The 18,832-nt window shown below is 43.5% G+C and overlaps 1 protein-coding gene across 1 annotated transcript in view; it reads left to right on the top strand.

Moving 5' to 3' along the window:
* Positions 1-5,202, top strand: part of ELP2 (elongator acetyltransferase complex subunit 2) — a 47,906-nt gene extending 42,704 nt beyond the window's left edge. Inside the window, exons 19-22 of the mRNA XM_054164309.1 lie at positions 1,653-1,774; positions 2,277-2,419; positions 3,480-3,593; positions 4,579-5,202. Of these exons, the coding sequence (XP_054020284.1) occupies positions 1,653-1,774; positions 2,277-2,419; positions 3,480-3,593; positions 4,579-4,735 (536 nt within the window). The 3' untranslated portion in view covers positions 4,736-5,202. The remainder of the gene's footprint in view (positions 1-1,652; positions 1,775-2,276; positions 2,420-3,479; positions 3,594-4,578) is intronic.
* The last annotated feature ends 13,630 nt before the right edge of the window (positions 5,203-18,832 follow it).

Below are 18,832 nucleotides of genomic sequence, written 5' to 3'. Positions count from 1 at the left end.
CCACTTGGTCTTCCTGGTCAGGTGTTTGTAGCAGATTTCCGGTGTAATGTCCCCTACCCTTTCTTTCACCCTGACCCATAGGCACTCAGTCTTCTCTTCATCATTTGCTAGGTGGAGCTCCATGCACTCTATCTGGTTACTGACATAGAAGGCAACACCTCCTCCTCATCTCCCCTGCCTGTCCTTCCTGAAGAGCTTATACCCTTCTTATCCAACACACCAATCATAGGAGTCCTTTCACTCTGTGATGCCATTCAGATCATAGCACTGCAGGTGCTGCAGCATCCCCAGCTCCTCTTGTTTGTTGCCCATGTTGCATGTATTTGCATAAGACATTTGAGCTGGGTCCCTGGTGAAGAGCTTGGAGCCCTCAATGAAGTACAGTTTCATTTTGACTGGGCTGATGGTTTCACCCTCATGTTATGCCATTTCCAAGGTCATCTTCAGTCGATCTGGTTTTATCCCCTTTCCCCTCCTTATCTAGTTTAATGCCTTCTCAATGAGCCCTGTCAGCTCTCTACCCACGGTCCTTTTCCCTGTTACAGTCATCTGAACCCCATCTGACCTCAGCAGGCCAGGTGCTGTGTAGACCCCTCCCCATGGTCAAAAAACCCACAGTTGATTAATTTGACTAGAACTGACTCCTGGAAAAAGGACTGATGATAAGGATTCAGTTGACTTTCTTATTAAGACTTTGAGCCCTCAGAATCATGAGGAGATTGCTATTGAACACTTTAATAGCTTCCTAGAACAGATGCTTGTGCTGAACATGTTTATCATTGCACTCTTGGCTTAATAGCACATAAACACTACTGGGCTCTGTAGAGTTTTCCTAGAGACTTGGCAGTGAGACTTGGCCCCTTCAGACAGTGGCCGGTTGTTTCCTGGCTCGAGACTTTGGTTCTATTCAGACTTCTGTTCTAAAGCCTGGCATATTGTCCACAGTAGTTACACAACATTTCAGGATGAGGAGTATGAAATCTCATAGGAAGTAGGGGAAATCTTTTTTCATCTGTTCATCAATAACTTTTCTGTCTACAATGACTGTCATTAGCAGTGTAAGGCAAAACTGATGGTATTGGCATTCAAAGAAGTGGTTATTCAAAGTCTGTGCCTCACAGTGAGAGCCTGTTCTGCTTAGGAGAGTCACTGCCATTTACTGATCTGCTGATTTATTGCCTGATTGTATGCATATTGAAAGGGCAGCCTGTCTCTTTGGAAACAGATAATTATGGTCAGATAATTATGGTTTGAGCTTTTGAGACTGTCCTGATGTATAGGAACTGTAGTAAAGTTATTGATGCTGCTCTACTTGTGGTAAACTTTGCACTATTCCAAAACTTTTGAAGGCAGTGTTCTTATAAAGGAACTTGAAGGTCTTCAGCTTAAATTCTTCTAAAACAAGATACAGGTCAATGTGTTCCTACTGTTTCTGTGCTATAAGGGCTGACTGATATTGTCTTGAACAGGTATTAATTATCACTGTGAGAGAGCTGGAAAATATATGCTGCGAAGTATTCCCAGTTGCTTTAAAGATGAGTGGAGTAATGTCCAAGTATTCCTGAAGTTTTTTATGTAGAGTAAGATTAACAATTAATTTTAGTATGTGGAGTAGATGAAGCAGAAGTTTTCCTCTCTCTGTTTTATTCCAGGACCAGTTTTCACTTGCTGTGCCTACACAGACAAAAATACAGCTCTTCATAGTCGAATCATTTGGACTTGTGATTGGACACCGGATAGCAAATACTTTATTACTGGCAGTCGGGACAAAAAGGTAATTAATATGAGAGGGATTTTAAAAGCCCAGAATGATTTTAAATGTATTTTAGATTAGCAAATGCTGTGTTCTAAAGAGCCCATTTTCTGTAAATGCATAAAAAGCTCATTGTATGTATTACCGCAGAGATGAGGGAGTCTTTAGTCTGCTAAATAAAGTGCTTGAATACGTACGTACAAGGCTGTGGTCTGCCAGTTGGACTTTCTCCCTTCTTTCATACACTTAAGAGAAACATATGACACACAACTCTTCTGGGTCTCTACATTTTTCTCTAACTTTCATAAAGAGAATCTGGTTTTGATGTCAGTGTCTTTAATGAAATCATACTGTCTAAACAGTTGAATCTTTGTAGATATGGGTGTGGTGTTTTTTACTCTTTTAGCGGTCATCCACTTTGTTCTGTGCCTTGGGAGTATTTTAACTTAGTTATTCACTGTGTTTTTGTAAGGGCATTTACAAAAGCTTAAAGAGAAAATTCCTGGGTGACTCTTTCTTGCAGGTCATTATCTGGGGCCAGTGTGATTTATCTGTCACTGCTGAAGGGAATATGTTGGATTCAATCAAACCTTGTTCAGCGGTACTGGATGCTGGGGATTCCGTTACTGCTGTTGGCATCAGCCGTGTGCTTACTCCTGATGGAAGGTATTGCTTTTTTGGCTGTAATACCATTTTGTGTTTAATTAGAAATAACTTTTGTACCCCTTTAGTCAGTTTTCTGTGGCTAAACAGCTCCTAAAACTTACCTTTCAAATATTTTAGAATAGAATAGAATAAACCAGGTTGGAAGAGACCTTCAAGATCATCTTGTCCAACTGACCTAATCCACTAAACCATGCAACCCAGCACCCCATTGAGTCTCCTCCTAAACACCTCCAATGATGGTGACTCCACCACCTCCCCAGGCAGCCCATTCCAATGGGCAATCACTCTCTCTGTGTAGAACTTCTTCCTATCATCCAGTCTGAACCTCCCCTGGCACAGCTTGAGACTGTGTCCTCTTGTTTTGGTGCTGGCTGCCTGGGAGAAGAGACCAGCCCCCACCTGTCTACAGCCTCCCTTCAGGTAGTTGTAGAGAGCAATAAGGTCCCCCCTTAGCCTCCTCTTCTCCAGGCTAAGCAACCCCAGCTCCCTCAGCCTCTCGTCATGGGGCTTGTGTTCCAAACTCCTCACCAACTTCGTTGCCCTCCTCTGGACATGTTCCAGCAAGTCAACATCCTTCCTAAACTGAGGGGCCATTCTTTGAGTGAGTGACCTCTACTTTTTTGTTTCCTAGCCTTCTTTTCAAGTGTATGACTTCTTCAAACAGTGTAGCAAAAAAAAAACCCCCAAAAATAAAAAGAGGGGCCAGGAGGAGGTGGGGAGAGGAGCATGGCTATAACTGAAACACATTAATTCTTCCAGTAACATTGACTGATCTGATATTCAATAACTTCTTTATTTTTCCCTAACCAAATATGCAGATGTGCAGATTTCTGCTTTACTCATTTTTTTGTGAAGAAGCTTTGATTTAAATTGTGGGGGGGTTATTATTTTTATTAGTTGTAGTAGTAGTATTTTTTTCCCATGGAAAAGTAGATACTGATTTGAAGGGCAAGGTGCAACACAGTGTTTGAGTGCTAGTTCTTTCTATCTTGCATTCCAGCCAGCTTCACTGAGCCAGCTGTAATCTCTTTGAGAACTAATGCAGTTATTCTTTTGATAGATACATTATTGCAGTAGGCTTAGAGAATGGGAAGATTAGCTTGTACACGTGGAAACAGAGTGGGCAAGACCCAGCACCAGCTGATTGGACCACATGTGTAGAGCTGGATGACAGGTATGCCTTTTAGAGGAAGCTAGGAGGAATGAAACATTATTCTCAAGACTAATAATGCTGGAGTTCTGTTCTAATAGTGTAAAATTATATGAAACTGACTTATTTGTATACAAGAAATTGGTATCCTTATAAGGAGAAGGCTGATCCCTGGGAGTCTAAAGATGTCCTTAAGCAAAACTTGGTAAAAAAATATTATTTTAATTTATTAAAAACCCAACAAACTCCAATAAAAGCCAGGGGAGGCAGTTTAAACCTCAAAATACTTCATGCTGTGCAAATGCTTTGAGAACTATTACCCTTTGTTAGCCCCACTTAAATTAAAAGGGGGAAAAAAAAGAAGAGAATCTTTATTACCTTGAGTCATAAAATAAAATGATAGAAACCTCTGAAGGGAGATGGGGAAGAATCGCTATCTGTATACATCAGCAAAGCATTTTGAGGTGAATGACAGAAAGCCTCTAGGAGCAACTCTGGCAGAAAGCACTGCCTCAGTGCTGCTCAGTATGCTGCCTCAGTGACAGCTAGAGGAACTCTGTAGAGAAACTTTGAATGTTTCTCTTGGAGCAGTCTCCTAGATTCTTTCTTCACATACTGGCATTTGCAATACCAGGGATGAAAGTTGATGGTGGCTTTGGCCTGTGTGTGCTTGAAGTGAATTGGAAAGAGATTCCAGATAACAGGAAACCCCAGGCTGAAAGCCAGAAATCTGTCATATCTTGGTAACTGAGATGCCAGACCTACAGCTTAATGTGGTAAAACTTTAATCAATAGCTGTTTAAATCATTGATGAGTGAGAGGAGAAAATGTCATTACTGTTAATGGCTCTGCTCATTTAAAGAACTTAATACCTGCTGGTTATCACAAGTCAGTTTTGCCTCGGTTGGTAGTGTTAAGAGTACTAATTATCTGAATGTTGATGTTTACGCGCACATGCCCAGCTGTGCTTGACATTTTGCAGTTATGTATGGATTTCTTTCTGTTGCAGCCAAAGTCATGCTCTTGCTGTGAAACGTTTATGTTGGAGACCTCATGCGGGCAGGGCTGGGCATAACGATCAGAAGAACGGCGAGTGGTTGCAGCTTGCAAGTTGTGGAGCTGATCACTGTGTTAAGATATTCAATGTCAACAGATCTGCTCTTTAGAGTCATAGAATCAACAAGGTTGGAAAAGACCTCAGAGATCATCAAGTCCAGCCTGTCACCCAAGACCTCACGACTACTAAACCATGGCACCAAGTGCCATGTCCAGTCCCCTCTTGGACACCTCCAGGGATGCAGAGGCAGCGGGCCTGTCTGGACAAGACAGATTCACAACATTTTATGTCAGCTTCTAGCCATTTTGGTGGTTGAATTTTCTGTTTGCTGCTGTGGAAAGCGAAACATCTGACACACCTGCTTATTAAAGCAAATTTTCTGGTACTTCAAAATGTCAAATGTTTTTGTAATTCTGCAGTTCCAGAAACAAAGTTTTCTATATGTTTTGGCTGGTGAATATTCTGGAACTGAGGGATGGGATAAGGGTGAGACAGCTTTGCTCACTGTGACTCAGAGGCTGGATGGGCGGGTGCCAGTACGTGAGTTTTTCAGTGCTTGAGATTGTGAGTGGAGTGCTGAATAGTAGGAATAAGGATTTCAAAACAAAACTGGACTCTCAGTGCCAACACTGTGATTTTAAGCACATGCAGTTAACCAGAGACCAGAGTTAAATATACAGCTTTCCCTAATTGCCTTCTGAATGTGTATTACAGTCTTATTCCAAGTCTTAGACTGCCTTCCTTTAGGAGCAGTTTGTGTCCACATGCTTGGATGGCCCTGCTGCTTTGGTTTTCCTGTTGGTATTCCTCTTTCTTCTGCTGTGCAGAGTGCTGAACTCCTGCTTTTTGGTCATGCAGAGCTTAAAGTCTAATTCACAGACCATGGAAGTTCTTCTGGTGTCTTCTCTGGAGTACCTGAGCCCTTTCTGAGCAGACTGTTGTAGAAGAGCCACCTTGTGTTCTGCTTGAGAGAGCTGTCCTCTACAGTTAGGACTGGGAAAGCTTGCAAATATCAGTAGGCAGGAGCTGAGAGGTGGCAGCTATTCCTTATACTGGACACTTCCTGAATTTTGAGTGCTCTTTATCTGTCATGGTGAGAATTTGAACCAGTTAATGTATTTGTCTCATTGGCTTGTTATTTAAATAGAATGATAACAGACCTCAGCAGCTGTCTGCAGTTCCAAAGTCAAGTTTGAAATCAGTTAAACTTTGGGAGTGAAATGATTTTTGTTCCAGAACCATTTTCTACCTGAACTGGTAATGAAGAAATAATTGGAATTGCACTCTAAAGTTTTACTGTGTTGCATCTTTAGATAAAGTGTACAGTTATTTCAGAGTGAGCCACACTCTTTTCAGAGTAATTCTTTGTTTTAAATGCTTTTATGGTTTACCTTTTTTATTTTTAGTTCTGTTTTTCTATTTTTAAAATGACTGAGGGGAATAAAAACCTGACTTCTTAGCAAAGAAGTTTTGCAATGTTTTACTTGTGGTACTCCATGCTTTCCTTACATCTAGTGCTTCCACCATGGAGAAGTGCATTTTACCTTTATGAGAATTTTCAAACCATAGATTCTGTCCTGGAGGAAAAAAACAAAACAAAACAAAAAACCCCAGCATCACAACCAAAAAACGTTGTGTTTCCCTAACAGTGTAATGTGAGATCATGTCCAGTGGTCAGGAGTGTAAACTTGCTACGTGGTCCAAGCCCTTTCCCACCAGTCCAAAGGTAAGGTCTAAGGATGGTATTCAAGTGATGACAGCCCAGAGGCAAATGGCACACATTGAAATGCAGCCTAATCCTCTGCATGAATTTTCTAACTCCAGTAGTGTTACATATTACTGAGTTTCTGTCTTCATTTCTGTTATCAGTTTGGACAAGTGCAAGGTGTTTATTTTAAACCTGTGGTCTAGCAGGATGTAAAGCAGCATCCTCTACAAACTGAGGCTCTCCACAGAGCTATTTACACTTCACTATCCAGGCTTTTTACCCAACCTTTACATCCAAAAATGCTCAGAACTAGGTCTGTGGAGGTTTAGAGAGCTAAGCTGCTTAGTGCCTCTGCAGCCCTCAAGTGCTACTTTCCAAAGTACCAAGTACCAAAGGCTGATGGACGTGTGCACTCGGGTACCTTAGCACTAAATACAGCATAGATGTAATGAAATGCTGTCCTCAACACTGATGAAGATGAGGCCTTGTTTTCCAGATTTGCATCCTCTGCAGGCTGTGATTTTTTGAAATTATTATTATTTTTCATGTGTTTCATTGCTTGGTACAGCTTTTATGTGTGGATTTTCATCTTCAGCAATGCAGGCTCAAGGTGCAGCTTCTTGTCTAGACATTGATAGAGTGGTGTTTTTTTTTCTTTTTTCTTTTCATCTGTTTTAAGGCTATGAAATCTGTGGAGGTTTACCTTTGAGCACTGCCTTACAGACAGACCTGAGCTGAAATGACCCAGTTGATTAAAATAACACACAAAGATGTGTGTGCGTGTGTTATCTGAGAATAGAATAGAATAAAGCAGGTTGGAAGAGACCTTCAAGATCATTGCATCCAACCTATCATCCAACACCACCTAATCAACTAAAACATGCAAGTAAGCACCCTATCAAGTCTCCTCCTAAACACCTCCAAAGATGGCGACTCCACCACCTCCCGGGGCAGCCCATTCCAATGGGCAATCTCTCTGTGTAGAATTTCTTCCTAACATCCAGTCTGAACCTCCCCTGGTGCAGCTTGAGACTGTGTCCTCTTGTTCTGCTGCTGGAGACAAGATTGGTGTACTCAGAGCATGGTAAAAAAAAAAACAGTTTACAGACATGTAAATAACTGGCCTGCATCAGGAATAGTATGGCCAGCAGGAGCAGGGAGGTCATTGTGCTCCTGTACTCAGCACTGGTTAGGCCACACCTTGAGTACTGTGTCCAGTTCTGGGCCCCTCAATGTAAGAAGGACATTGAACCTCTTGAATGTGTCCAGAGAAGGGCAACAAGGGTGGTGAGAGGCCTCGAGCACAAGCCCTACGAGGAGAGACTGAGGGAGCTGGGGTTGTTTAGTCTGGGGAAGAGGAGGCAACGCAGGGGAGACCTCATTGCTTTCTACAACTACCAGAAGGGAGATTGTAGCCAGGAGGGGGTTGGTCTCCTCTCACAGGCAATCAGCACTAGAACAAGACGACACAGTCTCAGACTGCACCAGGGGAGATTTAGGCTTGAGGTGAGGATAAAGTTCTTTCCAGAGAGAGTTGTTAGCCATTGGAATGTGCTGCCCAGGGAGGTGGTGGAGTCACCATCCCTGGAGGTGTTCAAGAGGGGATTGGATGCCATGGTTTAGTAGTCATGAGGTCTGTGGTGACAGGTTGGACTTGATCTTTGAGGTCTTTTCCAACCTTATGGAATCTATGATTCTAAGTTCCTTATATTTTGCCCTAATACAATCAATGCTTAAATTGTAGGGGTTTGGTTGTTCTTTTTTTGTTGGTTTGGTTTGGTTTTAATTATGGTCTTTACCAATAGATGCAAATCTTGCATGGTATCAGAACAACAACAGAACATCCGTCTTTAAAACCAGTTTATAGGGTTTTCCATGTGGCTGCTATTGGAACATAATCACAAACAGTGGCATTGAGGTTTATCCTGAAATTTCAATTCCAGGAAACAAATGCTGAGGAAATTCCCAAATTGTCTCAATTTTGATTTTTATTGTAATCCATGAGCTGTTGCTGTTTCTGCATCAGCTTTTCCCACAAATAAGTTTCAAAAGCCTGCAGTCATCCCAGACTGAATCTCAGTTGGCATCTGCTTTCAAATACCATACACTATAGTATTTATTTCCACCCAAGCTTTCCTTCTATTGCTGCTTTACCTACCCCCTACCTGATTCAAAGGCAATGTACTTTAAGGTGGTGCCCTGAGACTCTGCAGGGTGTCCCATTAAAGGCTACCTGGAAAATGCACCAGTATGAAGGAGAATATGCTGCAGAGTGAAATCTCAAATCTGGCTTACTTGCATGGACAAAGAAAAGAAAAAGTCCAATTAGCACAGAGCAGAGATGTTTGAAGACTTCTTTAAGATTACAAATTAAAGAGGGAAGACAAAAGGAGTAAACAACTTGTAGTTTGAGGCTTTTTCCTTTTAGTGAACCTGTAAGAGCTCTTACACCATCTCCTGCTACTGAAAGTGAGTATCTAGAATTATTTGTACATCAACACTTAAGCTATCTTAAATCTGCTAGTCTGGGATGTAGATATCCTCAAGTCTGTGTTGGGCAAAAAAATGTAATAACACGGATTTTAGTGGCGAGAAGGCTGTGGAGTCTGCTGTTATCTAGAGGACAAAAGGAGCTGGTTGTGTAAACTAGGAAAATGAGAGATGCTGACATTCAGCCCTGGGCTCCCTTAACACAGCTACCATTGATGGTTATAAAATGGGATTGTTATTGATAGTTGTGAAATGGGAAAGAAAGAGCAGGTTCCACATCATACTAAGCCTTGAAAAACAATAGCGTAGTCTTCTGCTGTCATCTGTCTTGTGGGCTGGGACTTCAGATTTCAGTAGAAGCTGGTGAAAATTTCAAGGAAGTCAATTATTGAGCTCTAAGCTGTTGAAAACATCACTTTGGCAACTCTGAGTAATCTCTGTTTTCCCAAATATTTAATGGGAAGAAATGATAATGCTCGGAGGCTCACTGCCGATTGCAGCTATTGCGGAGATGGGGGGAAAGGAGGAAACAGCTGTGTCCTCGTTTAGTCTCAAATCTCACTTTAAAGAAGTGGCTGTTGCAAATAGGGAAAGTTAAAATAACTGAAATGGGCAGCAAAAATACTGCTTGCTCTCTTTGAAGGAGCATCTGGAGATGTACAAAGAATGAGACAAAATCTCTGACAGTACAAAAAAATCAGAATTTGTCTTCAGTGCATTAGAGGTGGGAGCCGTTGAGCACAGTTTAGCAATGTTCTGCTGCTGCTCTTTTACCAGAACCACTTTATCAGGATCTATGGTGGTAGTTTTCAGGTGGCAGGGTAGCATGCTTACCCCATGACTTTCCCAGCCCTTGATCTTCCAAAAATTTCCACTTTTGCCATGTGTATGACATGGTCTTGACAGCAGTCTATGACAGCAGTCCTTGACAGTTCCTTCAGACACTCTTCCCCAGACAGGGTCTGCTTTTGTGCATGTGCCAGCAACTGGACGCCCCTTATCTGGCTTCTGCCTTTTCTGGTGGAAAGCCTGGAAGGCTATAGGCTTCCTTTGCCAGAATCTGATACTCACTCTTGGGTGCGGCTCCTGCTCTTACCTTGTGTGACCAGCTCTGGTGACTGTATTTGACTAGGTTGTGTTCAATGGCATTTTCAAACTCTGCTAGCATCATCATCTTATTTGCTAAGGTAAGTCATCTGTGCTGTCACACGATAAGAAAACTAAAGATGATCTCTTGTTTCTGGAGGGAATTAAACATAGAGCGTATGACAAGGGCCTATTGTCTACAATAATAATGGAGCTAGTTCCAGTACCCTGGGGTATCTCTGCCAACCAGAAATGCCCTGTACTTTAATTCTTCTAAGAGAGCTGCTCCATGTATTTGGTGTTTGTGTGAGTGAGCCCATGGTGCTGCTGTACAGAGCAGAGGAGAGGAGAGGAGGGGAGGTGTTAAGCACGTTTGCCATGTTACAACAGTGTCACATCTGAACTGAGATAACAAGGGATGCAGTAACCAAAATTTTGCTGCAGAGGAGCGATTTTCCCTTGCACCAAGAGCTTGTGCAAACAAGGGACGCCTGGTCTTGTGGGGTTTTGCTAAGCCTTTTCTCTCTTTACTCACTCTTCAAAGAAGGCATTTTGCCTTCTTAGTCCCTTCTCCATTCTTGCAGGCCCTTAAATCCTCTTATGATCAATCCTTATTTTCTCAGCATTTTTTCCTATTGTTCTTGTAAGATAATCCTGTGCTCTTTAATACATAATCCTAAGAGAGTTTATGTGTATTGAATGTAACAGCCTCTTGGTATTTTCTCTTCTGCCTTCTCTCTCTCAGTGTCTGATTCTGTCTTCGCTGAGGTTTGGGCTTTCAGTATTTACACAAGCTGTCCAGTCTCATTACCTCCTTTTTCCATGACAGCAAATTACTGGTGTATGTGTGAGCAGCACACCCTCCCTTCCTTGCTAAAGCTTGTCTACCTGCCACTGGGGAGAATTTTTCTGCTCTACAAAGATGAATTGACTGCAGTCTCCCCAAGGGAAGCCCTCCTAGTGCTTTTCAAGACAGAACAATCGTTATGTTTACCTGTTTCATAATCTTGGAGAATCTCCATCCTAGGAGTTTTCATATGAAGATGTACCTCTCTGAGAGAATATCTGTACACCACAGGCATGGTCATGAGAGCCTAGCATCTTTCTGCTGTTTAAGCTCTTTTCTTTGGCATGGCAGGCAGTCCTATATGGGGCTATCACCTACAGGTTCTTTGGATGTTTCAAATCTTCACTGTGGTCTGCAGAGAGCATTGAGCTGCACCATACGTTTCTCTTTCTCTGCAGAAGAAGTTCAGCCAGGGAGGTTGAAAAAGGTGCAGTGCAGAGAAGCGCCTAAGATGCCTGTAGGTTGCTTTGTGATGGGTCTGTCAGGCCTGCACATGCCCTAAAGCTGGAATGTAGGAACCTACCATAGGAGGTTTGATCAAACTGCTGCTTTTTTCAGTACGTGCATGTAGTCTCTCGTTACCACAAATGTTGCTGTGCTTTCAGTAGCAGTTCTGGCTCACTAAATCCTTTGGGTTTAGTTGAGTTTGGAGCCCTCTACAGCTGGTAAGCATTGATTCAGGCTGATAGACTGCCCCTATAATTAGTCTGGTAAAGCCAATAAAAAGGTGTAAATGCTGGATTTGGTTATCTACTACTAGGAAAAGGATAGCTTCATCTTTCTCTACCTGTCAGAAAGTATGCGGCCGTGTTTTATCATGTTAATAAAGTATTACTATATCTCAGTGATTGTGCCCCTGTATTTGGCCCTGGTGAGGCCACAGCTTGAATATTGGGTTCAGTTCTGGGCACCATAGTAGGGGAAAGACATTGAGGTCCCAGAGTGTGTCCAAGAAAGCGCAACAAGGCTGGTGAAGAGGTTTGGAGGGCATGTCAGGCAACCAGCACTGGAACAAGAGGACACCGTCTCAAGCTGCACCAGGGGAGGTTTAGGCTGAATGTTAGGAAGAAGTTCTTTCCAGAAAGAGAGATTGCCCATTGGAATGGGCTGCCCAGGGAGGTGGTGGAGTCCCCATCACTGGAGGTGTTTAGGAAGAGACTGGATGGGGTGCTTGGTGCCATGGTTTAGTTGATTAGATGGTGTTGGATGATAGGTTGGACTCGATGATCTCAAAGTTCCTTTCCAACCTGGTTAATCATATCCTACCCTATCCTACCCTATCCCACGCTATCCTATCCTATTCATACAAGGAGCAGCGGAGGGAGATGGGATTGTTTAGTCCAGAGAAGTGAAGGTTAAAGGGAGATCTTATTGCTCCCTACAACTACCTGAGAGGAAGTTGTAGTGAGGTTGATGTTAGTCTCTTCTTCCAAGTAATTAGAGATAGGACAAGAGGAAATGGGTTGAAGTTGTGGCAAGGGAGGTTTAGATTGGATATTAGGAAGAATTTCTTTACTGAGAGAATGGTGAGATGTTGGAACAAGCTGCCCAGGGAGGTGGTGGTGTTGCCATTCCTGGAGGTGTTCAAGAAGTGTAGATGTGGTGCTTCAGGATATGGTTTAGAGGTCATGGATTACACTTGGACTTGATAATCTTAAAGGTCTTTTCCAGCCTTAATGATTCCATGATTCAATGTCTGGGATGTGAAAGTCTGCAATTGCCATTAACCTCTTGAGAGTGCATCTCAGCAGGTTAGTATAACTGGAAGTTCTTAGCACAGAGCTTTTGGTAACTGAAATAGAAAGAAATCATGGTTCACAGAACAATAGGGTTGTAGGATTATTAAAATTGGAAGGTAGCTCAGGAATTCTGTAGTCCAAACTTCTGCTCCAGGTGGGTTCAGCTACGAAATCCAGACCAGGCTGCTCAGAGCTTGGTGCAGACTGGTCTTGAAAATCTTTAAGGATGGAGACTGCGCAGCCTCTCTGATCAACGCATTTCACTGCTGGCTGTCTTCATGGTGAGAAGGTTTCTTCCTATATCAATTCTGAACCTCTCTTGCTTCATCTTATGCCTTCTTTCCCATCTTTCTACAACTCACCACTGTGAAGAGTTGGGCTGTCTTTCTCATGGCCTCCTCCCAGGTATCAGAATGCTATCAGGTATCCCTAGAGCCCTCTATTCCCCAGGCTGAACCAGCTTTGTTCCTCTCCCTCTCCTCACAGGACAACTGCTCCAGCTTCCTCACCACCTTGGTGGCCCTCTGCTGTATCTGCTCTGGTTTAAGATCTTTCCTCTATTGGGGGACACAAAATGACTACTACACATGGTCTCATTGCAATGGAGCAGACTTCAATCTATTTGACAGTTTCTTCCCCCTGAAGCCCAAGTTGATAACGCTTTCTTCTTTAAACTAGTGTCATCATGCCCCTTTCCTACACTATTTTTTTTCACATGCACTTGGCTGTGTGTGGTGGCAATGGAGTCCCAAGACTGGGAGCTGCAGATTGCAGCATTTGTGTCTGCAGAGCTGGGGACCTCCTGCTGCCCAGTGCACAGCCTGCTCCAACGTCATGAGATGTGAACTCTGACATCACTCCAATCACGTGGCAACACTATTTCTGGGAATAAGAGATCCTTCATGCTAGTTAAGCTTCCTTGCACTTCATTTCTACCACTGTTGAGGCAGAAAGTTCAGAAGAAAGAGATGATGGAAGCTGTGCTGTCTCCTGCCTCCATGTGAGCACAGGATATATGCGTGTGGGGAGCACAGCACCCAGCCCCAGTGCATGTCCAGAGCCCACAGCAGAGCTCCAAGCCATATTAACCATCGCCCTGTGACCTGGGGTGGCCAGTGCAGCCATGTGTTTAGATAACGAAGAGCTGACTACACCATATTGGTTGTAAATCTAAACAGCCCCTCAAGACTACAAATTCTGTATTTTAAAAGTACTTACCTTCTCTCTCAGAGGAAAAGAGAGGGATGCTGTTTTAAATGCCTTAACTTGAGGTCGTTTAAATGAGAAATCAGCGAGGTTATGGCTTCCATATGCCTCAGACCAGCAGGTGGCAATATAAGAAAAAGGATCAGTGCACATCTCCAGCACCTGCCTTGTATACCCGAAAAATACAAATGTATTCAAGGACAGGTATTTGGTCTCCTCTGAGTTGTTTAAATGCAGTGTTTCTTTGATAAGCATTTTTTTATCATAAAATGCTGATTTTGAAAGCATTTTCTCTTCTTTTTTGTTTTTTTTTTTGGTCCTGCAGTTGGGCAGCTGTCTGTACAGCTTCAGAAAAAAATGAGCAGCTCCTAATCACACAGGGTCATATTGTTATATGTATTTTCCCTCACTCTAGCATCTCAATCTGAAGAGGATATATTAAAAAAAAAAAAAGTGTGATTTTCTTTACCTTGTAGAAGTATAAAATGGGACTTATTTTTCTGTATCTGTTTTGCTGTCTCTGTTTTGTATTCTAAAAGATTGAGTAACCATGTGGGTGCCCAAGGAAGAGTATAGAATAGAATAGAATAGATCAGGTTGGAAGAGACCTTCAAGATCATCGTGTCCAACCTATCAACCAATCTAACCCACCTAAACAACTAACCCATGGCACCAAGCACCCCGTCAAGTCTCCTGCTGATCAATGATGGTGACTCCACCACCTCCCCGGGCAGCCCACTCCAATGGGCAATCACTCTCTCTGTATAGAACTTCTTCCTAACATCCAACCTAAACCTCCCCTGGCGCAGCCGGAGACTGTGTACCAGTACCAGAACAAGAGGACACAGTCTCAGGCTGCGCCAGGGGAGGTTCAGGCTAGATGTTAGGAAAAAGTTCTACACAGAAAGAGTGATTGCCCATTGGAATGGGCTGCCCGGGGAGGTGGTGGAGTCACCATCATTGGAGGTGCTCAGGAGGAGACTTGATGGGGTGCTTGGTGCCATGGTTTAGTTGATTAGGTGGGTTGCATTGGTTGATAGGTTGGACACGATGATCTTGCAGGTCTCTTCCAACCTGGTCTATTCTATTCTATTCTATTCAGATTGCTGCACTATTTTGTACTAATCCTGGGGTGCTTGGTGCCATGGGTTAGTTGTTTGGGTGGTGTTGGATTGGTTGATGGGTTGGACGTGATGATCTTGAAGATCTCTTCCAACCTGGTTTATTCTATGTATTCTATATGTGTCCTCTTGTTCTGGTGCTGGGTGCCTGGGAGAAGAGACCAAACTCTGCCTGTCTACAACCTCCCTTCAGGTAGTTGTAGAGAGCACTAAGGTCACCCCTGAGTCTCCTCTTGTCCAGGCTAAGCAACCCCAGCTCCCTCAGTCTCTCCTCATAGGGCTTGTGTTCCAAACCCCTCACCAACTTCACTGCCCTTCTCTGGACACGTTCCAGCAAGTCAACATCCTTCCTAACTTGAGGTGCCCAGAACTGGACACAGTACTCAAGGTGTGGCCTAACCAGTGCAGCGTACAGGGGGAGAATGACCTCTCTGCTCCTGCTGGCCACACTGTTCCTGATGCAGGCCAGGATGCCATTGGCCCTCTTGGCTGCCAAGGCACACTGCAGGCTCATGTTCAGCCTACCATTGACCAGCACACCCAGGTCCCTCTCTGCCTGGCCACTCTCCAGCCACTCTGACCCCAGCCTGTAGCTCTGCATGGGGTTGTTGTGGCCAATGTGCAGAACTCAGCACTTGGATGTGTTCAATCTCATGCTGCTGGATTCTGCCCATCTGTCCAGCCTGTCGAGGTCCCTCTGCAAAGCCTCTCTACCCTCCAGCAGATCAACTGCTGTCCCCAGCTTGGTGTTGTCTGCAAATTTACTGATGATGGACTCGATGCCCTCATCGAGATCATCAATAAAGATGAAGGCAGCTGTGATTTGTAAATAAAGAGTGGCCATATGATGAAACCATATGATCATATGATGAAACTCTCCTGGAACTTCTGTGACCATGTTTCAGGATCATCTTAAACCAGAGGAAATGTCCTTGTGCCTATTAGCTATGGATGAATTTCCTTTTCTGTTCAGCTGCCTTTTGAATCCATGCAAATCCATAATTTCCCCAGTGCTTATTGGGAAATAAGCAGGTTAAGTCTGTGACAATAAGAACGTGCACCTCTGGTTTGTTTTGAACATTTAGTGACTCCTTGTTATTGTATTAGAAAAGAAAAGGATTGTTTTGTCACTGTCTCCTTGTGATTCCTGATTTTATAGACATCTAGCATATCCCCCACCCATGGATTTTAATTTCCAGTCTGAAGAATCCTGCCTTAACCGAGAGTTCCTTTTATGGCAGCTGTATTCCTGCTTTCGTTGAACTTACTGCCTCTTCCCCAGCACTGGAACTTTTACCAGTAAAGAAGCATTTATTACCCTTTTTTTTGCACCTTTTCATGTATCAATATTTATCTTGGAGTTCTTAGTCAACTGAACTGTTGACAAATAATTGAATAAGTCAATACTTTCTTATCTGAACCAGTTAGGTCACACGATGCTGTCTTTTGGGTGATGGAGTGTAGCTTCTTGTCCTTGGGCTTTTTTGTTCTTTCCTCATTTAAGTCCTAAATTGTTTTTAAAAGTATCATCCTGGTCTGCAGTGACAAGCTGCAGAGGGCCTCAAAATCGCTGCACGCTGTGGAATGATTAGCACTTGCTGCTGAAGTATAAAGCTAATACTGAAATAACAGGGTAGCCACAACCCAAGGCTGAAGGTACTGGCAGCATATGTTTGGGACGTCTGTGCAGCAGCTGATATTATGCCTCCTGTGTCTTTGCAGCTCTGTCAAAGAATCAGTCAGTCATGGTGGAGAGAATTTCCTTTATTGACTCAGTAAAAATAGAGGAGGATGGTGACTGACTCTGATTCAGTGAGTCTTTCCAGCCACGTCAGGAGAGGGGTTTTCACAGTGGGTGGAAGGCCTCCCAGCAGACCATGGCAGGTACTGGAAACCTTTTCCAGTAGAGCTTGTCAAGAGAATTATCAGAGAGGAGCAAGTCTCCAAAGGATTTTACAGATTTAAACTCAAACAAATTACCGATTTTTGAAGTCCAGAGGAAAGTGCCATAGCTTGTCCTTTTCCAAACACAGGAAGGAAATACTATACCCTGATGAGTTACTGATCAATGCAGTGACTTCTGGGTCTGCTTTTTTGGCTGCTTGGCATTTTGTTGTTGCTGTTGTGGTTTTGGTGTGGGGTTTTTTTGGGGGGGGTAGTGGTGGTGTCTGTTTTGTTTGGGTTTTTTGTATGGCAGCACTTTGTTAGTGAGGAAGATCTTTTAAAAACTAAATGGAGTTTGAAACCTCTCTTTTCTCTACAACTCACTCACTACAATGTGGCTGAAACAGATCCTCCTAAAGCAAGGGAGGGCTTGCAAAATTATCATAGGATCAACAAGGTTGGAAAAGACCTCAAAGATCATCAAGTCCAACCTGTCACCCAAGACCTCATGACTACTAGACCATGGCACCAAGTGCCACATCCAATCCCCTCTTGAACATCTCCAGGGACAGGGACACCACCACCTCCCTTGGCAGCACATTCCATTGGCTAACAACTCTTTCAGTAAAGAACTTTCTTCTCACCTTGAGCCTAAACTTCCCCTGGTGCAGCTTGAGACTGTGTCCTCTTAGAGATTTGTTCTGTTACACTGGTGGTGGGGTTGACTGATCATCTATAGACACCAAAACGTTGTCTAATAACCGTTCAGAGAAGTAATGTAAAAAGATAGCACCTGCTTGTCTCCATATTTCTTGAGGAAATAAAGGAAGGTTTGGTTTTGCTGTGCCTCTAAGAGGAAACAAATGTTACAACACCATTGCCCCTTGTTGTCCCCATTCCCTGCTCCCCTTGTGACTTTTTGATTGAAGGTGAGAACTGGTATCTCAGACAGGAAGAGAGCCAGTTCAAACCAGGCAAAAGTGTCTGTTTCCAGCTCATGCACATATTCGGTATGGTAGAACCACAACAAATGAAGATGCCTCAGTGTTGAGATTTACCTAGGAGCTCAGTGGTTGCAAAACCCCTGCCCTGCCTGGAAGCAGACTCTGCTTTGCTGTGGAGATGACGATGATGCGTGTGTGGAGCTTGTTCTGCACTTTGCACTTCTGTGTAGGTGTGGAAGAAAGGTGAACATATGCTTTTGAAGAAGCTCTTGTATCCCTGTTTTCTTCTAAAGGTGCCATATGTGCTCTCTGAGTCACTGGGATATAGTTTTCCCTGTGACAGGAGTAGCTATTGACAGCACCGTTGGTGTGGCAGGCTGAGAGATCACTATGGAGGCTGACATGCTTTTGGATGTGAGATTCATATTCTGCACTATTGCTTCATCCAGCGCTGGTGACAAGCTGCTGTCCTACAGGTGGGCTGTAGGGACTTGGGGCTGTTCTTTCAGGTCTTTTTCTGACAGACTTCTCCCAGACTTGTACTGCAGCCTAGTGGGAACTCTCTTTTGGGTCACATACCTGAAACTGGCCAGAGTTGTGCCTTTGACTGTGATGCTGTTCCCATGTTCAAATCTCAGAGCAGTTTGATGTGTCTCATGGCAGTGTGTGTGCAGACAACCAATTCACCTCAGCTTCAGAAAGCACAGCATGTCCCAGGCAGACATTCTCTTTTTTCCTTTTTTTTTGTCATCAGCTATTGGCTAATATAAACAATATTCACTTCCCAAGTGGCACAGATATGCAAATGGACCTTTCATAGGATAATGGCCATATGAAGCTTTGCTAGCAGGCATTCACAACATGTGGAGGCATATTGGTGCCAGAAGCTTGCGGGGTTTTGGCTGTGCTATTCTCCTTTCCAGTAGGATAGTCAGTACCAGGCTATTTTCAGAGATCCACTGCAGGCCCAGATCAACGACTGGTGCTTAGGAGCTTCAGGCAATAGAACTCTCTAGGTTGCCACAGGATTAGCTGGTCCCCAGACAGTGTCATTCTATTTCCTAAAGTCCTTGTCCTGTCTAAATGCTATGAAGTCTTTTACAAACACCAAACCAGTGTCACGTTAATGTGTCCAGAGAAGGGCAATGAGGTTGGTGAGGGGTTTGGAACACAAGCCCTAT

This window comes from Dryobates pubescens, chromosome 9, assembly GCF_014839835.1.
Source record: "Dryobates pubescens isolate bDryPub1 chromosome 9, bDryPub1.pri, whole genome shotgun sequence".
In the NCBI taxonomy this organism is placed as follows: Eukaryota; Metazoa; Chordata; class Aves; order Piciformes; family Picidae; genus Dryobates; species Dryobates pubescens.
The sequence above is the reverse complement of the archived record's forward strand: the minus strand, read 5'-3'. Positions and strand labels throughout refer to the sequence as shown.